Source organism: Pseudorasbora parva, chromosome 7 (assembly GCF_024679245.1).
Source record: "Pseudorasbora parva isolate DD20220531a chromosome 7, ASM2467924v1, whole genome shotgun sequence".
NCBI classification, from domain to species: domain Eukaryota; kingdom Metazoa; phylum Chordata; class Actinopteri; order Cypriniformes; family Gobionidae; genus Pseudorasbora; species Pseudorasbora parva.
In genome coordinates, this window is record NC_090178.1 from 30,926,906 (window position 1) to 30,943,547 (window position 16,642).

The 16,642-nt window shown below is 39.3% G+C and overlaps 1 protein-coding gene across 3 annotated transcripts in view; it reads right to left on the minus strand.

The window, feature by feature from the left end:
- Positions 1-16,640, minus strand: part of fhod3b (formin homology 2 domain containing 3b) — a 276,415-nt gene extending 259,775 nt beyond the window's left edge. For 2 of the 3 annotated variants that reach the window (XM_067449048.1, XM_067449047.1), the window contains exon 1: positions 16,256-16,638. In XM_067449048.1, coding sequence (XP_067305149.1) covers positions 16,256-16,420 — 165 coding nt within the window. In that variant the 5' untranslated portion in view covers positions 16,421-16,638. Of the gene's footprint in view, positions 1-16,255 lie in introns of all 3 variants that reach the window. The other variant, XM_067449046.1, reaches the window with a different exon arrangement.
- Between the last annotated feature and the right edge of the window lie 2 nt (positions 16,641-16,642).

Consider the following 16,642-nt stretch of genomic DNA (forward strand, 5'->3'; position numbering starts at 1 on the left):
ATGTGTCTTAACCTTGACTGGTTTTCAGATTATCCAATAACAGGCTCTGTCATTCAATTTCCAGTCACAAATTACAGTAATTCAATTAAAAGAAGAGAAAAAGAGTGAACGGAACAGATGCAGAACGAGCGAGGATGCTACTATAACTGGTAAAGGCATTATGGGTTGAAAAGCTTTGATCCCATGGCCTCTCAATTCATTTCAGGGAGCTGGTGGTGCCCAAACATCATGTCATGTTGCATGGCTAAACGACACAACATGTGGTCAACCATGGCAACGATAACTACACTGCCTCATCTTTACTTTAAGGGCCGACATTTCCAATCAAGCCATGAAAGAAAGCCCAACTTTTCTTCCGACAACGAGCTCAGTGAGGCATGATATAAGACGGGGGACTTCAAGGAAAAGGATGAGGGCGGTTACAAATAGAGAGGGTTTAATTTAACATGTCCTTAAGATAGAAAGAGTGCTATACAAGATTACAGCCCAGATCTCAAGCTCCCAGGGAATCCAGACAGACACACAGTCCAAAGTCAGACTATTTAAGGCACACTGACCTGGTAGATGCATAGGTGGGGTGTGATATGATGTGAAAAAAAGAATGGCAAAAAAAGAAGAGAAAAACAAGGATTTTCCACTCTCATTCCATATAAAAAGCCATTTGCAGCATGAAGGGGGCATGAAGTCAAATTATATTATACAATATTATGATATTATATAATTTAAAAAACGTACATTACTGTAAACCTTAAATTAGTTTGACACGTCATTTGGTACAACGACCCTTGAAAAATAAAGGATATTTAAGAAACAATAATGAATGATATTTGTAAAAAAATAAAATAATAATAATAACAATAACAATTACAAATTACATTTGTAAGAACTGTACAAAAAACCAAAATCACAGTTGTTTAACGCTCATACAGCTATGTGAAAAGATCTTGGGCCAATTAGATCTCAGTCTGGGCTGAAGTATTTAGGGCAGGACGATCAAAACCGAAACCCAGATACTGATAATTGTTTTGTTTTTGTGCACAGTGCTTTTGTTTGTTCACGGCAAGTTGAGGAAAAAACTGAAAAGATTAACAGAGGAGATATCAAAAGGTTTATCACTTGCTGTCTTAAAAGGGTAGATGTAAACCTGTATGAATTTGTTTCTACTGCTGAACAAAACAATATTTTGAAGAATACTGGTAACCAAACAGTTGATGGGCCACATTGACTTCCTTAGTATTGGTGGTGGTGGTGTGTGTGTGTGTGTGGGGGGGGGGGGTTATTTTCTCTGTTTAGCAGAGGAAATAAATTCATACAAGTTTGAAACAACTTGGAAACAACAAAAAAAAAAACAATTTTTGGCAGAACTATCCTTTAACAGAGGTCCTTTTACAGAAAAGACCAGGAGTTCCAGACTGATAGTTTACCCCAAAATGAAAATGATGGCATCTTTAACTCATTGTTTGAAACCTGTGTGAGATTTTGTCAAAACAATTAGAGTCGATCGAGGTCCAATGTTGTATAGATCTCAACCTTCTTCAGAATGTTGTCTTTTGGTTTGGAACAAGAGGGTGAGTAAATTTATTTTAATTTCTGAGTAAACTTTAGCTCCTTTTCTTCTTCCTAAAGTAACAAGAACTGATCCTGAATCATCTCATAACTTCAGACTCTGTAAGCTTAAAATAACTCAGACTTAGATCCAAGACTAAACTCTTCCTTTTAAAACATTGCAAACATTAAAGTGCCTGATACCGCTGGATATAAATCCTCCGGCAAACATTATATATAGCCCATTATGTTGTTATAAGACCCTTATGTTAGACCCTTAAACTAAAGTGTTGCACTTGGTTCTCCAGCCAGAACTCCCTTGTCTTGGCTCAAGAGTTGTAATGTATTTACAACTTCAAGAGGCAGAAAAGTAGATTGCTTCCTAAGAACTTGGCAGGGTAATTGAGCGGGGAAAAAAATATTTTTGGTGATTTTTTCCTCCTTTCCATGGTCTCCAGCTGTGCTCCATCTTTCTCATGTTGACCCAGATATTTCATTGCAAGAGACCCAGTGCAGGTACTCAGATTAGTCACCCGGCCGGGAGCGAGTCAGGGACACGGATAACCATCAGACGGATGCGGCCTCCAGCGTGCTTCGCTTCAGAGTTTCAGCGGTAGTCTCCGTTCAGTGCGCTTTCATGTCAGCTGTACCGTGGATCAGACGGACAGTATTCCGCTCCGCCGCTGAGCTAGCTGCTAGGTGCCTCGCATTATCGTCAACAGAAGGTGAGGAGGTGCTTTAACCGTAATGTACTGGTGTTTCTTGGGAAACAGTCACCCTTCAATGCTCTTCGTCATGTCAGCTCTATAATCACACTCTCTCTGTGCCCTTCTTCAAGTGTTTCATAAGGCTCACAGTAATGGTGTGAGATTCACCAGCCTTTCTTCAGAATGACATCAGCCCCTTTAATAGGAGGGTGACTGTATCTGAAAAATTATTTGCACTCATTTTCCACTCTTGTGACTGGAACACATGGCTATCACCAGGCCAAGCTCAATTTAAGACTGAACATTGGTCTGGGGAGTCTGCTCTGTATTTTCTGCTGCATAAGAGGCGTGATCAACGAGCATTATTCAAATGACTCTGTACACAATTGGATAGTCCTTCAACCAATCAGACCACAAGAGGCGTGATCAACGGGCAACGACCCATCGCTTCTCTATCCACCATCGTGTTAAACCCACCAAAAGCGCGCCAGGCGGATAAGCCAGTCTGTGATTGGTTCCCGCAAAAGTGTAACAGAAGCAGCGGAAATGAATGTACAGGTTTCCAGACTGAGCTGCAGGGGGAAATCAAATCGCCGGCAGATCAGGCTGGGTTTACTTAGTCTACGGAACACACGGTCTAATGGCAAGAAATAAATAATAAGAAATAAATAAATGTACAAATTAAGTCGAACAAAAGAAAAACACTTTGTTTCTTTTATTTAACTGAAATTCAAATCTAAAGCTAAAATCCCAGTCACAGAGCTCAAGAGTATTGTGCGGGGTGGCACAATATTTATTTTATTTCTATAAACATACAGTTCTAATCTTTAAATGGATACTATTTGCATGCACATTTCAGTTGCATCTCATAATTTCTCATAATCAAAAAATGATGCATACACTGTAAAAAATGTTTTATGACAAATTCAGCTTTTAAAGGTGCACTATGCAACTTTCCGTCCACTGGAGGGCGCCTATTCTAAATGGCTCGCGAGTACCGGGGCTTTTATTATGACGGGACGGGGCACAGTCGCCGGGCGCCCGCACATCCGCTTTTTCCGGTCAGGTAAAAACAGCTATTTTTATCATATCAGATACATTTAAGGGGCCAAGGGCTTCGGCCATCCGTCCACTCTCTTCCCTGAACTGAAATGAGGTAGTGGGCTGTACTTTCCTCACGTTTGACATCAGGTTCAAGTACGCCAGGTTGGCTGGTGGTTATGTTGCCCGCATACCCGAGACTGGTATTACGACACCTGTCGGGCCGGGGCTAGTAATGCTACTGCGATTTAAGGTTGATATCTCTGCAGCACTATAACTTGGCATTTTTTTAATGACATTATCACCCTTATTTCTTCTCATTCTTTTGATGCGTGTAGGTCATTTTTTGGATATTTTTACCTTAATTTTTACACATGGCACCTTTAAAGTTTATTCAACTATTTAACATGAAACAACTATTGACCTTAATTTGAGAAAACTCAAAAATGTTCTACAGCTGGTCACCTTAAACTTTTAATTATTATTTTTTTTACAGTGACAGCTTTGCTGAAATTATTTTTTTTAATGTATGTGATGTGTACTTTATCTAAAGTAATTATAACTTTTTCTAACTTTTTGCTCATTTTTTAATGTTCATTTAATGTTTACCATTACATTTTTTTTTAAATATTTAAACAGTTATTACACTTTTAAAAAATGCCATCAAATGTTGATTTTCTTTTATAAAGACATTGACTTACATTTTGTTTTTCAATTTATACTATTTACCCTTTATGTAAATATATTATTATATTTATATATATTATAATATTATATAATATATTATATTAATTAATCTGCAAGATTATTTTTTCCAAGTTGACAGAGAATGCTAATTGGGCAAGCGGCTGTTCTGTCATGTGAATCAAACTTACATGCGCAAATACCAACATACACAACATGCATTCAGTAAATCAACTTTTGAAATTGAGGTGACTGTCAAAAATGGCCCAAATTGAACTGAGCTCACCCTAATACATGGAACTATAAGTGAATATTCCAAATATACAGGTTGGTTAAATAAACAAGCTCCAGATTAAACAGTAGTGCAAAAGGATTAGAGCAGTAGCCAAGGCTGCCGGTCTGGGAGAGCAGCTAATCTGAGGGCAGAGCTCCTGGATTAACAGTCTAACTGACGGTTCCCCACCCAGCTACTGACCCTGTGACCCTGTGGTCAAGGGGACGGAAAGCCGGGCCTGGCCTTCCTCTTCCAACCACAGAATACAGCACTGGCAAGCGAGCACAGATCTGGGGATGTCCTAAAAATAAGAGTTCACTGGGAACTAGCATCGCTTTCCAAATCCACACACAAAATTTCATCCTCAATTTCATCTCCGAGCTCAGTTTTAGCCAGTGCAGGAAGGGAGTAAAGATTTCTCATTCAGAAAAGTTGCTCTTTTTCAGTCGCCGCAATCACCCTGACTGAACTCCTCAGGTCATGGCGAATAAAATATAAAACAACATCCTCCTAACTGCAATGTAGCATATTAACCAAACTGCTTTTATTAAATCTGTGAACTGTGAAACCAACAGCTGCGTGTTCCAGAAAGTCTGGTTCTACATCAAAGGCGTAATTAAATGACATAACAATGTGCAACGGCTAAATGAATCGCTCGCTGACATGCTTCGGCCATTTGATGTGTGTTAGCAATAAGTATTTTTGTGTTTGTTTCCATTTTAAAATTCTAACAGTGTCTGTGGCTGCCTTCTAAATATGCAGCGGCCAATTAGCAAGCATGTTAAGAAGGGTTTGTCACATGTATGGGGACCACAACAGCAATCACTCGTGTTTCGGAGGCGTGTGAAGCCAACGAGAAACGTGGAGCTTTTTTTGCAGACTCTGCCGAAAAAAATACAGAGGAAAAGTCGTTGGCCTGCAAAAACCTCAACTCTGCATAACAATGTGTAAGGCTAATCCAGAGTTCAGCCGCAGATGTGAAGGGCTAGCCTATATTTTACAGCATTTAGCATAACTTCTCATTACCAGACTCTGTAATTTCGGCAAAATTCATGCGCAGACAGAAAAGGCTTCTCGAAAAAAAGAAACTCAGTGAAGACCCGCATCCATCAAGCATAGTGAGAGCTGTGTGTGTGTGTGTGTGTGTGTGTGTGTGTGTGTGTGTGTGTGTGTGTGTGTGTGTGTGTGTGTGTGTGTATACTTGTGTATGTTTGTGTGTGTGTGTATGTGTGTGTATACTTGTGTATGTTTGTGTGTGTGTGTATGTGTGTGTATACTTGTGTATGTTTGTGTGTGTGTGTATGTGTGTGTATACTTGTGTATGTTTGTGTGTGTGTGTATGTGTGTGTATACTTGTGTATGTTTGTGTGTGTGTGTATGTGACAGAGATAAAACAGAAATGTCTATTTACTGCATTAGATTATTAAATAAAGATGAAATGTTTCTGTCCTCATCACGGTTATTTAACTTAATGTAACATAATCTGGCTATTACAAGTACTTTAAATTATTATCTTAAAGGCAAAGAGAACTTTATTTATGCAATCCCTGTTGTTAAAAAAAAACACACAAAAAACAGCATATGCTGGTTAGATCTGTTTTGAAGCATGGCAGCTGTTTTGACCTGGTTTATGCTGGTCCTTAGCAGGTCATGAGCTGGTTTAAGATGGTCATGTGCTGGTCCTAAGAAACTAGCTCCAGCTCAGGACCAGCTATGGACCAGCTATGGACCAGCTCATGACCAGCTATGGACCAGCCTAAATCAGCTCATGACCAGCTATGGACCAGCCTAAACCAGCTCATGACCAGCTATGGACCAGCCTAAACCAGCTCATGACCAGCTATGGACCAGCCTAAATCAGCTCATGACCAGCTATGGACCAGCCTAAATCAGCTCATGACCAGCTATGGACCAGCCTAAATCAGCTCATGACCAGCTATGGACCAGCCTAAATCAGCTCATGACCAGCTATGGACCAGCCTAAACCAGCTCATGACTAGCTATGGACCAGCTAAGGACCAGCCTAAACCAGCTCATGACCAGCTATGGACCAGCTCATGAGCAGCTATGGACCAGCCTAAAGCAGCTCATGTCATGACTAGCTATGGACCAGTCTAAACCAGCTTATGACCAGCTATGGACCAGCCCAAACCAGCTCATGAGCAGCTATGGACCAGCCTAAACCAGCTTATGCCCAGCTATGGACCAGCTCATGAGCAGCTATGGACTAGCCCAAACCAGCTCATGAGCAGCTATGGACAAGCCTAAACCAGCTCATGACCAGCTATGGACCAGCCTAAACCAGCTCATGAGCAGCTATGGACCTGCCTAAACCAGCTCATGAGCAGCTATGGACCAGCCTAAACCAGCTCATGACCAGCTATGGACCTGCCTAAACCAGCTCATGACCAGCTATGGACCAGCCTAAAGCAGCTCATGACCAGCTATGGACCAGCCTAAACCAGCTCATGACTAGCTATGGACCAGCTTAAACCAGTTTATGACCAGCTATGGACCAGCCTAAACCAGCTCATGACTAGCTATGGACCAGCTTAAACCAGTTTATGACCAGCTATGGATCAGCTTAAACCAGCTCATGACCAGCTATGGACCAGCCTAAATCAGCTCATGACCAGCTATGGACCAGCCTAAACCAGCTCATGACTAGCTATGGACCAGCTTAAACCAGTTTATGACCAGCTATGGATCACCTTAAACCATCTCATGACCAGCTATGGACTAGCCTAAACCAGCTCATGACCAGCTGCCATGCTTCAAAACATACTAACCAGGATTTTCTGGGGGGGTTTCAACAGTGATGTGTCCTATTTTAATATTCAATATATATCATATATTTAATGAGAAAAACATGACTGGTGAGCCTTGATTTTAGCTCTATTTGGCTGCTGGTTAACACTATCCAATACAAATGTAAACTTTTTTTCTTTTTGGAATAATATGCAGTGATAAATTGTTCACAATAAGCGCAAGAATAGGCTCTATATTACTATATATTATCAGTTTGGTGGATGTTTTAATCTTCAAGCAATAAAGTAACATTTAGATCAGATGTTTTACAAATGGAGTACGTCCTTAACTGGACTAATCAATCTGGAAAATAACAAAACCATTTGACAATACATTCTATCCAGGAAGGTCAGAACGTACCGCAGACAATATCACGGTAATCTGGTTGGACATATTGATTATGCCTGTTTGCACTGCACAAGTACTAGATACCTTCTAGATCTTCACCACAAAGTGACTCTAAAAGAGTCACACCATATGGTTCATGTTTCTCACTGCATCCTGGATAAACCATTTATAATGCTGCTAAAAACACATCTGTGAATCTTACATATAAATATTATAATTGGTCTTCATTTTATTCAAGTATAAAGACTAATATGTCCTAGGCATTTTATAATCAAATTCCAAATTCTTGAAGGAATTGTTTGATAGCTTTAAAATACTCTACTAATGCACTTTTTGACTAACAACATAAGTTATGACAGCCCTTTCTGACACCTTGGACACATAATAAAACATGTCACTCTGTTACTCTTTGCTGTAAATGAAAATAACAATCAAGACAAAGATTGACTGTGTTCAACTGAACGAATCCAACTGGCTCATGGCAGGCTGATGTTAAATAGCATGGCTCATCGCCTGCGTCCCCTTTCCTCCCTCCCTCTTGCTCGGTTTCAGACTTGCGCAGTCTCACTGGTCACCATACAGCTCTTTACTTCACTGATGCTTTATTTAATCTCTGTGGTTCCTTATACTGACTGCTTAATTGCAGTAAATCTGGGAAAACAAAATGTTTGCTCAATAAGAGTTTAAATCATATCCCATGTTGCTAAGCTGCCAACACTTTTAAACTGAAAATTGTGTGGAGGGAAGTTCTAAAATTAGTTGGGACCTTCTGGCGTAAACAGAGTAAACCCCTGAGGATTGCTGGATAGGAGCAACATATAAATCATAATAAAGAAAACACCCAGATTTACTCCTATGAATCACAGACCTGGTTTACACCTGCTATTAAAGGGATACTTCAGCGCTTTTTCATATTAAACTATGTTATTCCCCGAGTTGATACATACCCCTCTCGTCTCAGAGCGTGCACTTATTTGCTCTCTCGCGATGGCATTCTGATAGCATTTAGCTTAGCCCTCACATCTCCCCCTCCCTCTCTCATTTCTGTCAATAGAGGGGAGGGGGAGATGTGAGGGAGGATTTTTCAGGCGGGACTTTTTACTGCGCCGAGTCGAAGTACTCTCAGAAGTGCTAATCCACCATACATTATATTAACTTTTTAATTCGCTTAGAAAAGCACCACGTTTTATTTTATAAATAATGGAGGTGTTTGGTCGCTTCTAACTTGATCTCTGTTTGGTACCATAGTGAATGGACTGGGCTTAGTTGGTAGCTTAAATGCTATCAGATCGTCACCGCACATCAGAGCGATTAAGTGCAAGCGCTGAGACAAGAGAGGTATGCATCAACTCTTTTGGTTAAGGGAATAACATAGTTTAATATGAAAAAGCGGTAATATCCCTTAAAAATGTGTTTTGGGCGATCGGATTACAAGTAGACGAGGGAGATGCATTCACGTTTACACCTGGTGTTTTTAATCCATGTCATGTCCACTTTCAATCATTTCTGTCCTGATTTCTTCGAGTGGATGGTCTATGGGAGGGTAAATATGCACTGAAGACGATGTAAAAACATACAGAGAGAAGCAGCTTTCCTTTCTGCTCTAGCAGCCGCAAGGCCACGCCAAATGCGGTGGGTGAGTGTGTGTAAGAAATCAGGAAGGATGATATCATTTTTTTTCCCCTTTAAAGGTGGGGTAAGTGTTAATTCCAAACCTTTTTACAGAACGGACACGGGCCGAGTTCAATAACAAAGGTGTAGCCAATCAGCAGGTTAGGGGCGTGTCTACTATTGATGGTGAGAAGAGAGCGCTCAGTGCATGTCATTATTCAAAAACACACAACACACACATAGACAGTAAAAGAAGGACACACAAGACGAACATTAGCCGAGAACTACTATATGCTGGCTTTTGCTTGAATATGCTCGTGTGTCATATTCGTTTGTTTGTCCATTTGCAATCGTATTGTCGTTCACATCAGGCCCATTAATTTCCACACCGTTAGCTGGACTGTCGTGCTCATGTAGCTAATTGAGTTGTCATGAGAACGGTTTGTGTTTTTGTGATGGAAGGGTTGACTTTTTCATTGAAAGGTGCCTAGAATTATTTGAATGTTAATCGGATGATCTGAAAAACCCAATAAAGTAAGCTGCATTTTAGCAATCTCCATTTGAGATGTTCTGCTTAAAGTGTCATTCAGTCTACATTTTAGACTTGTCTTTTTTCGTCAACAATATTGTATGTTTATATAACGTTAGTCACAAATGTAGGCTACGCAGTGACTGTGATGTACTCTCAAATACAAGCATGCAAAAACATAGGCCTATTTCAGTTCTCAAAAATATAAATATATAACTTAGATTTTTACTAAATGAATAACTCATTAACTCAAGTCATTTTAACTTATATGATGGAAAAGGTGACGTTTGCTAGAAGGATCGTGTGAATGATCTGTAAGCAACGTATCTACGTTTGTATTTTGTAATACAAAATAATATTACCCTTTGTCATTAGACATAGGGCTGGGCGATATGGTCAAAAATTCATATCCCGATATAGCTCATTTGATAACGAAATACATAACGATATAGCAATTTTTCTGTTAATTCAGTTTATGAATAGTCTATACAAAATTGCAATGTGGAAATGCAGTTTGAAATGATATACAAAACAAATAAAGGTAGTATGGACTACATTTTTATTTTATTTAGATCCTTTTTTTCAAGCAAGACAGTTGGTAAAGTTAACACCTGCCTAGGGATATTAACCGATGACCGTTTGACCGATGGTTGACCGTATCAACGTTAATCGATCAAAGTTGTCGGTTAAAAAAAAAGAAAAGTGATCTCTAAATTAGGCTATTATACAGTGGACTAAACGCTACTACAGTTAGCCATCTCATCTCATCACCAAAATCTTTTTGTGTGAAGTGAACATATTCCTCACACTCAATTTTCCATAACTCGCCTGTTTGTACTTAATAAACCAATAAAAACATTTGACGCGAGGTCACAGCGTGCGCTCACAAGGTTTGCAAAAAGTAAACAGGCTAAACACTCGAGGTTAGAGCCAGAGCAGACGACAGTATGAAGCGTGCATTTCGCTTAAGATGGGCTTACATTTGGAAATATCTACATTTCAGTGGTAATACATAAGGTGTTGATCGTCTTTTTTTAATTATTGTTAGCACAACCTCGAACTAAAGCCGCGACGTCTCTTCGGAGCTGTCATTTTCTTAAATGAGCCGCGGCAATGTTTCAAATGAGCTTCTTACGCTAGACAAACGCCTTTATTTTCTAACGCCATCACCTTGACCAAACCATTTCGAAACTAAGGAGCCATTGTCCTCAGATTACAAACAAGCTCCTCGGAAAAGCGTTTGCACTCGTGTTTCGCGCTGTGGGGGATTTTAAAAATGTGACATGAGTGGACGGGAGCGCTAGGAGGACAGTGCGTGTGTAATGTGTATGTGTGTGTGTGAGCTGGAGCACGGCTCGCGGCTGTTATTTCAAATTCGCCATCTCTACACCTGCCATTAAAATATTTCAATATATGGCTATGGTGTGCCACGCGTAAAAGCCCGTTGCAGCGTCTGTGTCTGAAGTTTGTTTTGAGCGCTTATGCCACTATTCTGGCATAATTACTCTGAGAATTACCCTGGTCTGAACCGCGTCTACTACCGTCTTTCTCCATGTTTGTTTATGTATTGCAGCGTGCATGGGCATGCCGTGCCGTGAGGTGCATCTTGACGTAAAGTTCTGCCGTAAACGCCTTATCGTGGCGTAAGCGATAGAGCCTTATATAAAACGATAGACATTTTCTATCGTCCAGACGATATATTTCGTCATATCGCCCAGCCCTAATTAGACACACTATTTAGTTTTGTATGGAGTACTTGGAGTTTCCTGTTGTTACTGTACTAGCATCTTGCGTCATCTAGACAATGCGGTCTCTCTAAGAAACTTTCAATTTATTCAGAAATTGTTTAAACAGTCAATAAGTGGATAAATCACTACTTACTGCTTGCAAGAATGCAGTTGCCCCTTTCTTCAGTTTAAGACGGAGCGAAGCTTGCTTGAAATGGGGCGAACAAACAAACGATTTTGAATTAAATTGTTGTGGTATCCAATTCTAATAAACCTCAACCATGACTGTTGACATAAAGTCCTTACGTCTCCTGTACAGCCTGAACATGACTTGTGTCATGAGAGCCGTTTTTGCTATCCTCGAGTGGCGCTACAGTCCTGATGATTCGGCTGTGTCAGTTCCGCCTGACAATGCACATGTTTGGACATATGCAAATGTTGGGGCGTGCATATAAATGATCCCCAACGATTACGATCACAGTTGGGTTTATGTTGAGAAGCACTTTTTTTTCCGTGGTGTTTTTCATGCACGAGATTTACATATGAAGTAGGAGGCAATGGTGTTTGAGACTCACAGTATGTGATGTTCATGTACTGAACTCTTATTATTTCACCATGGCAAGGTTCATAAAAATTTTCATTCTAGGGCACCTTGAATATTTCACCTGGATTAGTAACACACAGATTCTGCCATAGTCGTTGCTTGGGTTACGTATGTGTTGGGCGGAGCTATCAAAATAGGGGAAGGGATCAGGGAAGGGCCACAAGCCGGGATTCGAAGTTGGGTTGCTCGAAGCATAACGGCCCTATATGTCGGTGCACTGCCCGCGAGGCTAGCAGCGTAGAGTCCCGCCTACGTTTGAAGCGTTTTGCGTCTTCAAGCCAAACTTGGTCTTTTGGTTCACAGCCAACAAAGTTTAAATCCTGTCTGGCTAGCGCTCTTCCCATTATCTGTTAGGTGGTCTTTTGTGGCCGTTCAAAAACACTACGAAAGCAATCTGGTCAAATGCGTTTTTGACTACCTCTGGAAGTCATCGAAATTGGACAAACTCAAAATGTTTTAGACCCATTTACACCTATATTTAGCATCATCCACTTGAGCCGATCGACCAAAACGAATCTTAACAACACACTCTCAGAAAAAAAAGGTACAGTGTACACTTACTCACCCTCAGGTACACTTACCTTAAAGTACCCAGGAAATCAAATTTTACAATTCGCAATTTTTATATGTAATATTGTAGCATTTACTATAAATGATTTATCTGTGCACTTCATTCATTAAAAAAAATGTATTTACTTATAATCTTTAATCAAATACATTAACCTCCCCTCCCCCCTCGAAACGACTTCTCTTCTCTCCTGGTCATGTGCTATGGTATGAGGGCGGGGCTATCGTCTCGTTTCTGTCGCCTCTCAGACGCCTGTCGCTGAGGCCATTCAAATTTGCCTCCATTTTGTTAGCAACATCCAACTTCCAACGATCCAATCAGTTCCCGAAGTACGAAATCAAGCCCTGCCCTACATTTTTTCTAATTTCAGAGGCCGTTTCACTGGGATATACGTCACAGTAAGGAGAAAAAGACGATCTCAACTTCCGTTTCTTGCCGACTTTAAAAGGTACATATCAGTACTTTAAGAGTGCATATTAGTACCTTAAATTTACATATTAGTACCTTTTTGGTTTTGTACCTTAGGGTACCACCCCAGTGACAGCAATGAACCTTTTGTTTCTGACAGTGAAGGTGGAAACAGGGCCATAACTAAATTGATCTTACTTTGGAAAAGGTTGTGAACCACAGTTTGCATTTTCATTACAAAGTTGTAGCTGTCTTAGATTCCTGTTATATTTAGTGCATTGTGGTGCACTGGCAAACCCAACAGCCATGGAACTGTACTGAATCAAATATATGTGTCATACATATTTGAAATATATGGCAAAGACCTGAAACCAACATAGCCTAGGCTACACTGCAATGGGCACTGAAAAAATGGTGCTCACTTTTGGATTCAAAGTTCCAATGGATGCCGTTTACTGGAAAAAGAATCCTTCAGATCTGGTGCCTTCAGAAGTGAACCGGGTCGTACACGATTGGACATGTTTTGTTTCCAAATACAGGCATGAACAATTTTGATTATGCATGTTTAGATCTGTACTACTGACACAAATGATGAAAATATTTTATTATCGGCACGAACGATGCAAGTTCAAACTGATAATTACATTATTTATATATTTAGTGATATTGAGACCTAATGACAGACATTGCAAAATGCAATATGGTCAGTGTCTGAACTAAAGGTGCAAGACAAGGAGGTGCAGTCACATGAGGGAAAAATCCAATTGTTAATACTGCAGCGAAATATGAAGCACAGTTCACACAGATTACAAATCACACTTTAAAATCATGGAACTTTCTGTTTTGTCTACGCAGCAAATCGACATGACCAAATGGAATGTGTTGCAAAATCTTTCATTTTCAATATGGCAGCACCTTAAGACTGCTAATTTCTTCCTGGGACATTGGGAACAAGCCGATGCTTGGCATATTCACTCTTAAAAATAAAGGTTCCAAAATGGGTTTTTCACAGTAATGCCATTAACATCCTGGGTTATAAACAATAAACATACTATATTATAACTTAAGATGTTTTGCTTAGCATCTATCCCTTAATAGAGCTTAGAATAATCAAATAATATAATTCCTTATGCATGTTGTCCCATTTTTGGACTATAATATCAATAGTCAAAGACATGTTTCACAGGAAATATGTCTATCGAGACATTAGGTAATTAGAGTCATCAGAAAGTATGAAGCAGAACAAATTTCTAATTGTAAAACAAAAGTCAAATAACTAATGAGCATCTGGACTTGTTTATCCATCTGCTGAAAATGTTTCACCATTTATTCAGCTTACGGAACCGTCTTAATGATGGGGATTGAGTGTGAGTTGCAGAAATACTTCCATGTATGTTTGTTTTGGAAAGGTTAGTACTTCAAATCACAGAAACGGTCCACTCGTGGAGCAGCTGTGATGCTCTTAAAGTTCCATTGATGACTGGTAGTGGGTGAGTCACATTAACTGGTAAACATTTGCAAACCAACAAATGGAACTACAACTGAAACTAAAGTTTAGCTCAAAGTACACAAGAGAGCAGTAACGTTTCTACACAAACAACAAGACAATCTACAACAAACAGGAAGGTTCGGCTCCTTGGAGGACTCTTTTTATCTAAACGGTCATCACTGACAGTGCCAATGACAGCTGAAGATTCCTGAGTATGGCATGCTCGAGCATTCAGTCCACCCAAGTATGGCCTTCAGCTGCTCTGCATTCCACTAAGACCACAATAACAGTGCTCCTAAAACCTGCTTAAGGGATAACACTGTTTATGTGGTGGAAATGAACCACGTTTAAGACAACAATTATATCTTATACAGTTGGAGAAGAACCTTGATTGTTTTGGGTCATGCCTGTAATGAAGGAGAGCTGGGTAATTCAGAGGTGAGGTTTATTATAGACTGTGAGAAGAGACAGGATGTGAATATCCACGATACCAACACCAGCTACCTGTCATTCCTATTATGACATCAGAAAATTGATTACTCATGATGCTATTAAACAATGGATGCATCTAAAATAGTTTGAATAGAACGGAGTAACTAACTGTTCCAGCCTGAAAATATGTGTTAGAAGCACTGATGATAACAAACAACCCCTGGGTGCACAGGACACCACCTTGGTGCAGTGCGGACCAAGACACGCTGAAGTACCCTGACATCATATCACTTCTCCCTACCAGTGCCTTGGCACAGCAGAAATACTATGGCAAGCCATTTTAACACTGAATCTTTTATACTAACTACACTCTAAAAAATGCTGGGTTAAAAACAACTCACGTTGGGTTAAATGGACAAACTCGGAAATTGGGTTGTGTGAAACCAGTGAATGGACACATTCAAACAACCCAATTTCTGGGTTTGTCCATTTTCAACCCAACTTGGGTTGTTTTTAACCCAGCTTTTTTAGAGTGTAGTATCTATTTTATGTTACTGCTACATATTTTTAATTACACTGAACAATTCAAAATTATTATTTAACACCACTGAATAAACCAAAATACATCAATTTATACCAAAAAATGCTATTTAAAGTAACAATTGCAGGTTACCACTTTTTACAGTATACTAGTTAACCCAACAGTGACTAGTATCTATTTAAATTAGTCATTAGTACATATATTTTAAGTCACTAAATTACAATAATGACAAGTAACTATCCTTTAGTTTTGATAACCATTTTACATTTTTTGTCAATTAATTTAAAATTGAATCTTTTAAATATCAACTATTCAATTCAGACTTTTAATACCAGTTTTACTAGTAAGTAAATTTAAGTACAAACTAGTAAGTACAAAAGTATTTTTTAGTTACATGTTAATAATTAAATAGTTACTAGTTTCCATTCCAAGTACTTGTTGAATAGACGTGTACTTATTTAACACTTTCAATTAGTATCTATTTATTAGACACTTGTATCTACATAAATTGCTACTAGTGACATTATTTACGGTTTCAATGGTTGTTTACAAAGTACTACTAATAATAGCCAGTTAATGGTTACATTACACCGGTTTACTACAATAATAATTAGTATAGTGTAATTTGTAATAAATAGATACTAATAAATAGCCTATTCGTAGCAAATAACTAATGAATAAAAAATTAAAGTAACATACTAGTCACTATTAGAGTATTTACTATTAATTAAATAAAGGACTAGTAGCATAAATATAGATGCTGCAAGTTATAAGGTTTTGGGAAAAATGTTAAAAAGGCTTGCCATATAACTGCATGATGCCCTACAGAATTACTGCAATAACATTAGTGCACTGCATCAGAAATAGGTGTAAATACCTCTAATCAACGGTTTTGTAAATATAGTGAATAAAACTATGTTTGCTTTAGGGGTATCTTACCTTGTGTGGTGCTTTCAGAAGTCGGTGAACTCCTGCGATCTGATTGATGAGCGGAATATCCTCTCTGAATGTGAATTGTGGAGGTCTGGTCGGCTCCGGAAAATTTGTGCTATTAAATGGATCAGTATCATCTAAGAACTGCACCCTGCATGCAAACGTAGCCATGATACATCCATACACGTCGATTTGGGAAAAGTCGGTACAACAACAAAAAAGTATACCGAATAAAAATCCTTTAGATCAGTCGCAGTGTAAAAGTGTCAAGAATCCAGGTACACTCCGTCCTAGTCCGATGTCCTCTGTTAGTGTTTAGTGGTTTCTATGTTTCTACAGTAGTTTATAGCAAGAGAAGGGCCGGTAATATCCAAGGGCATGTCGGGCAGGCAA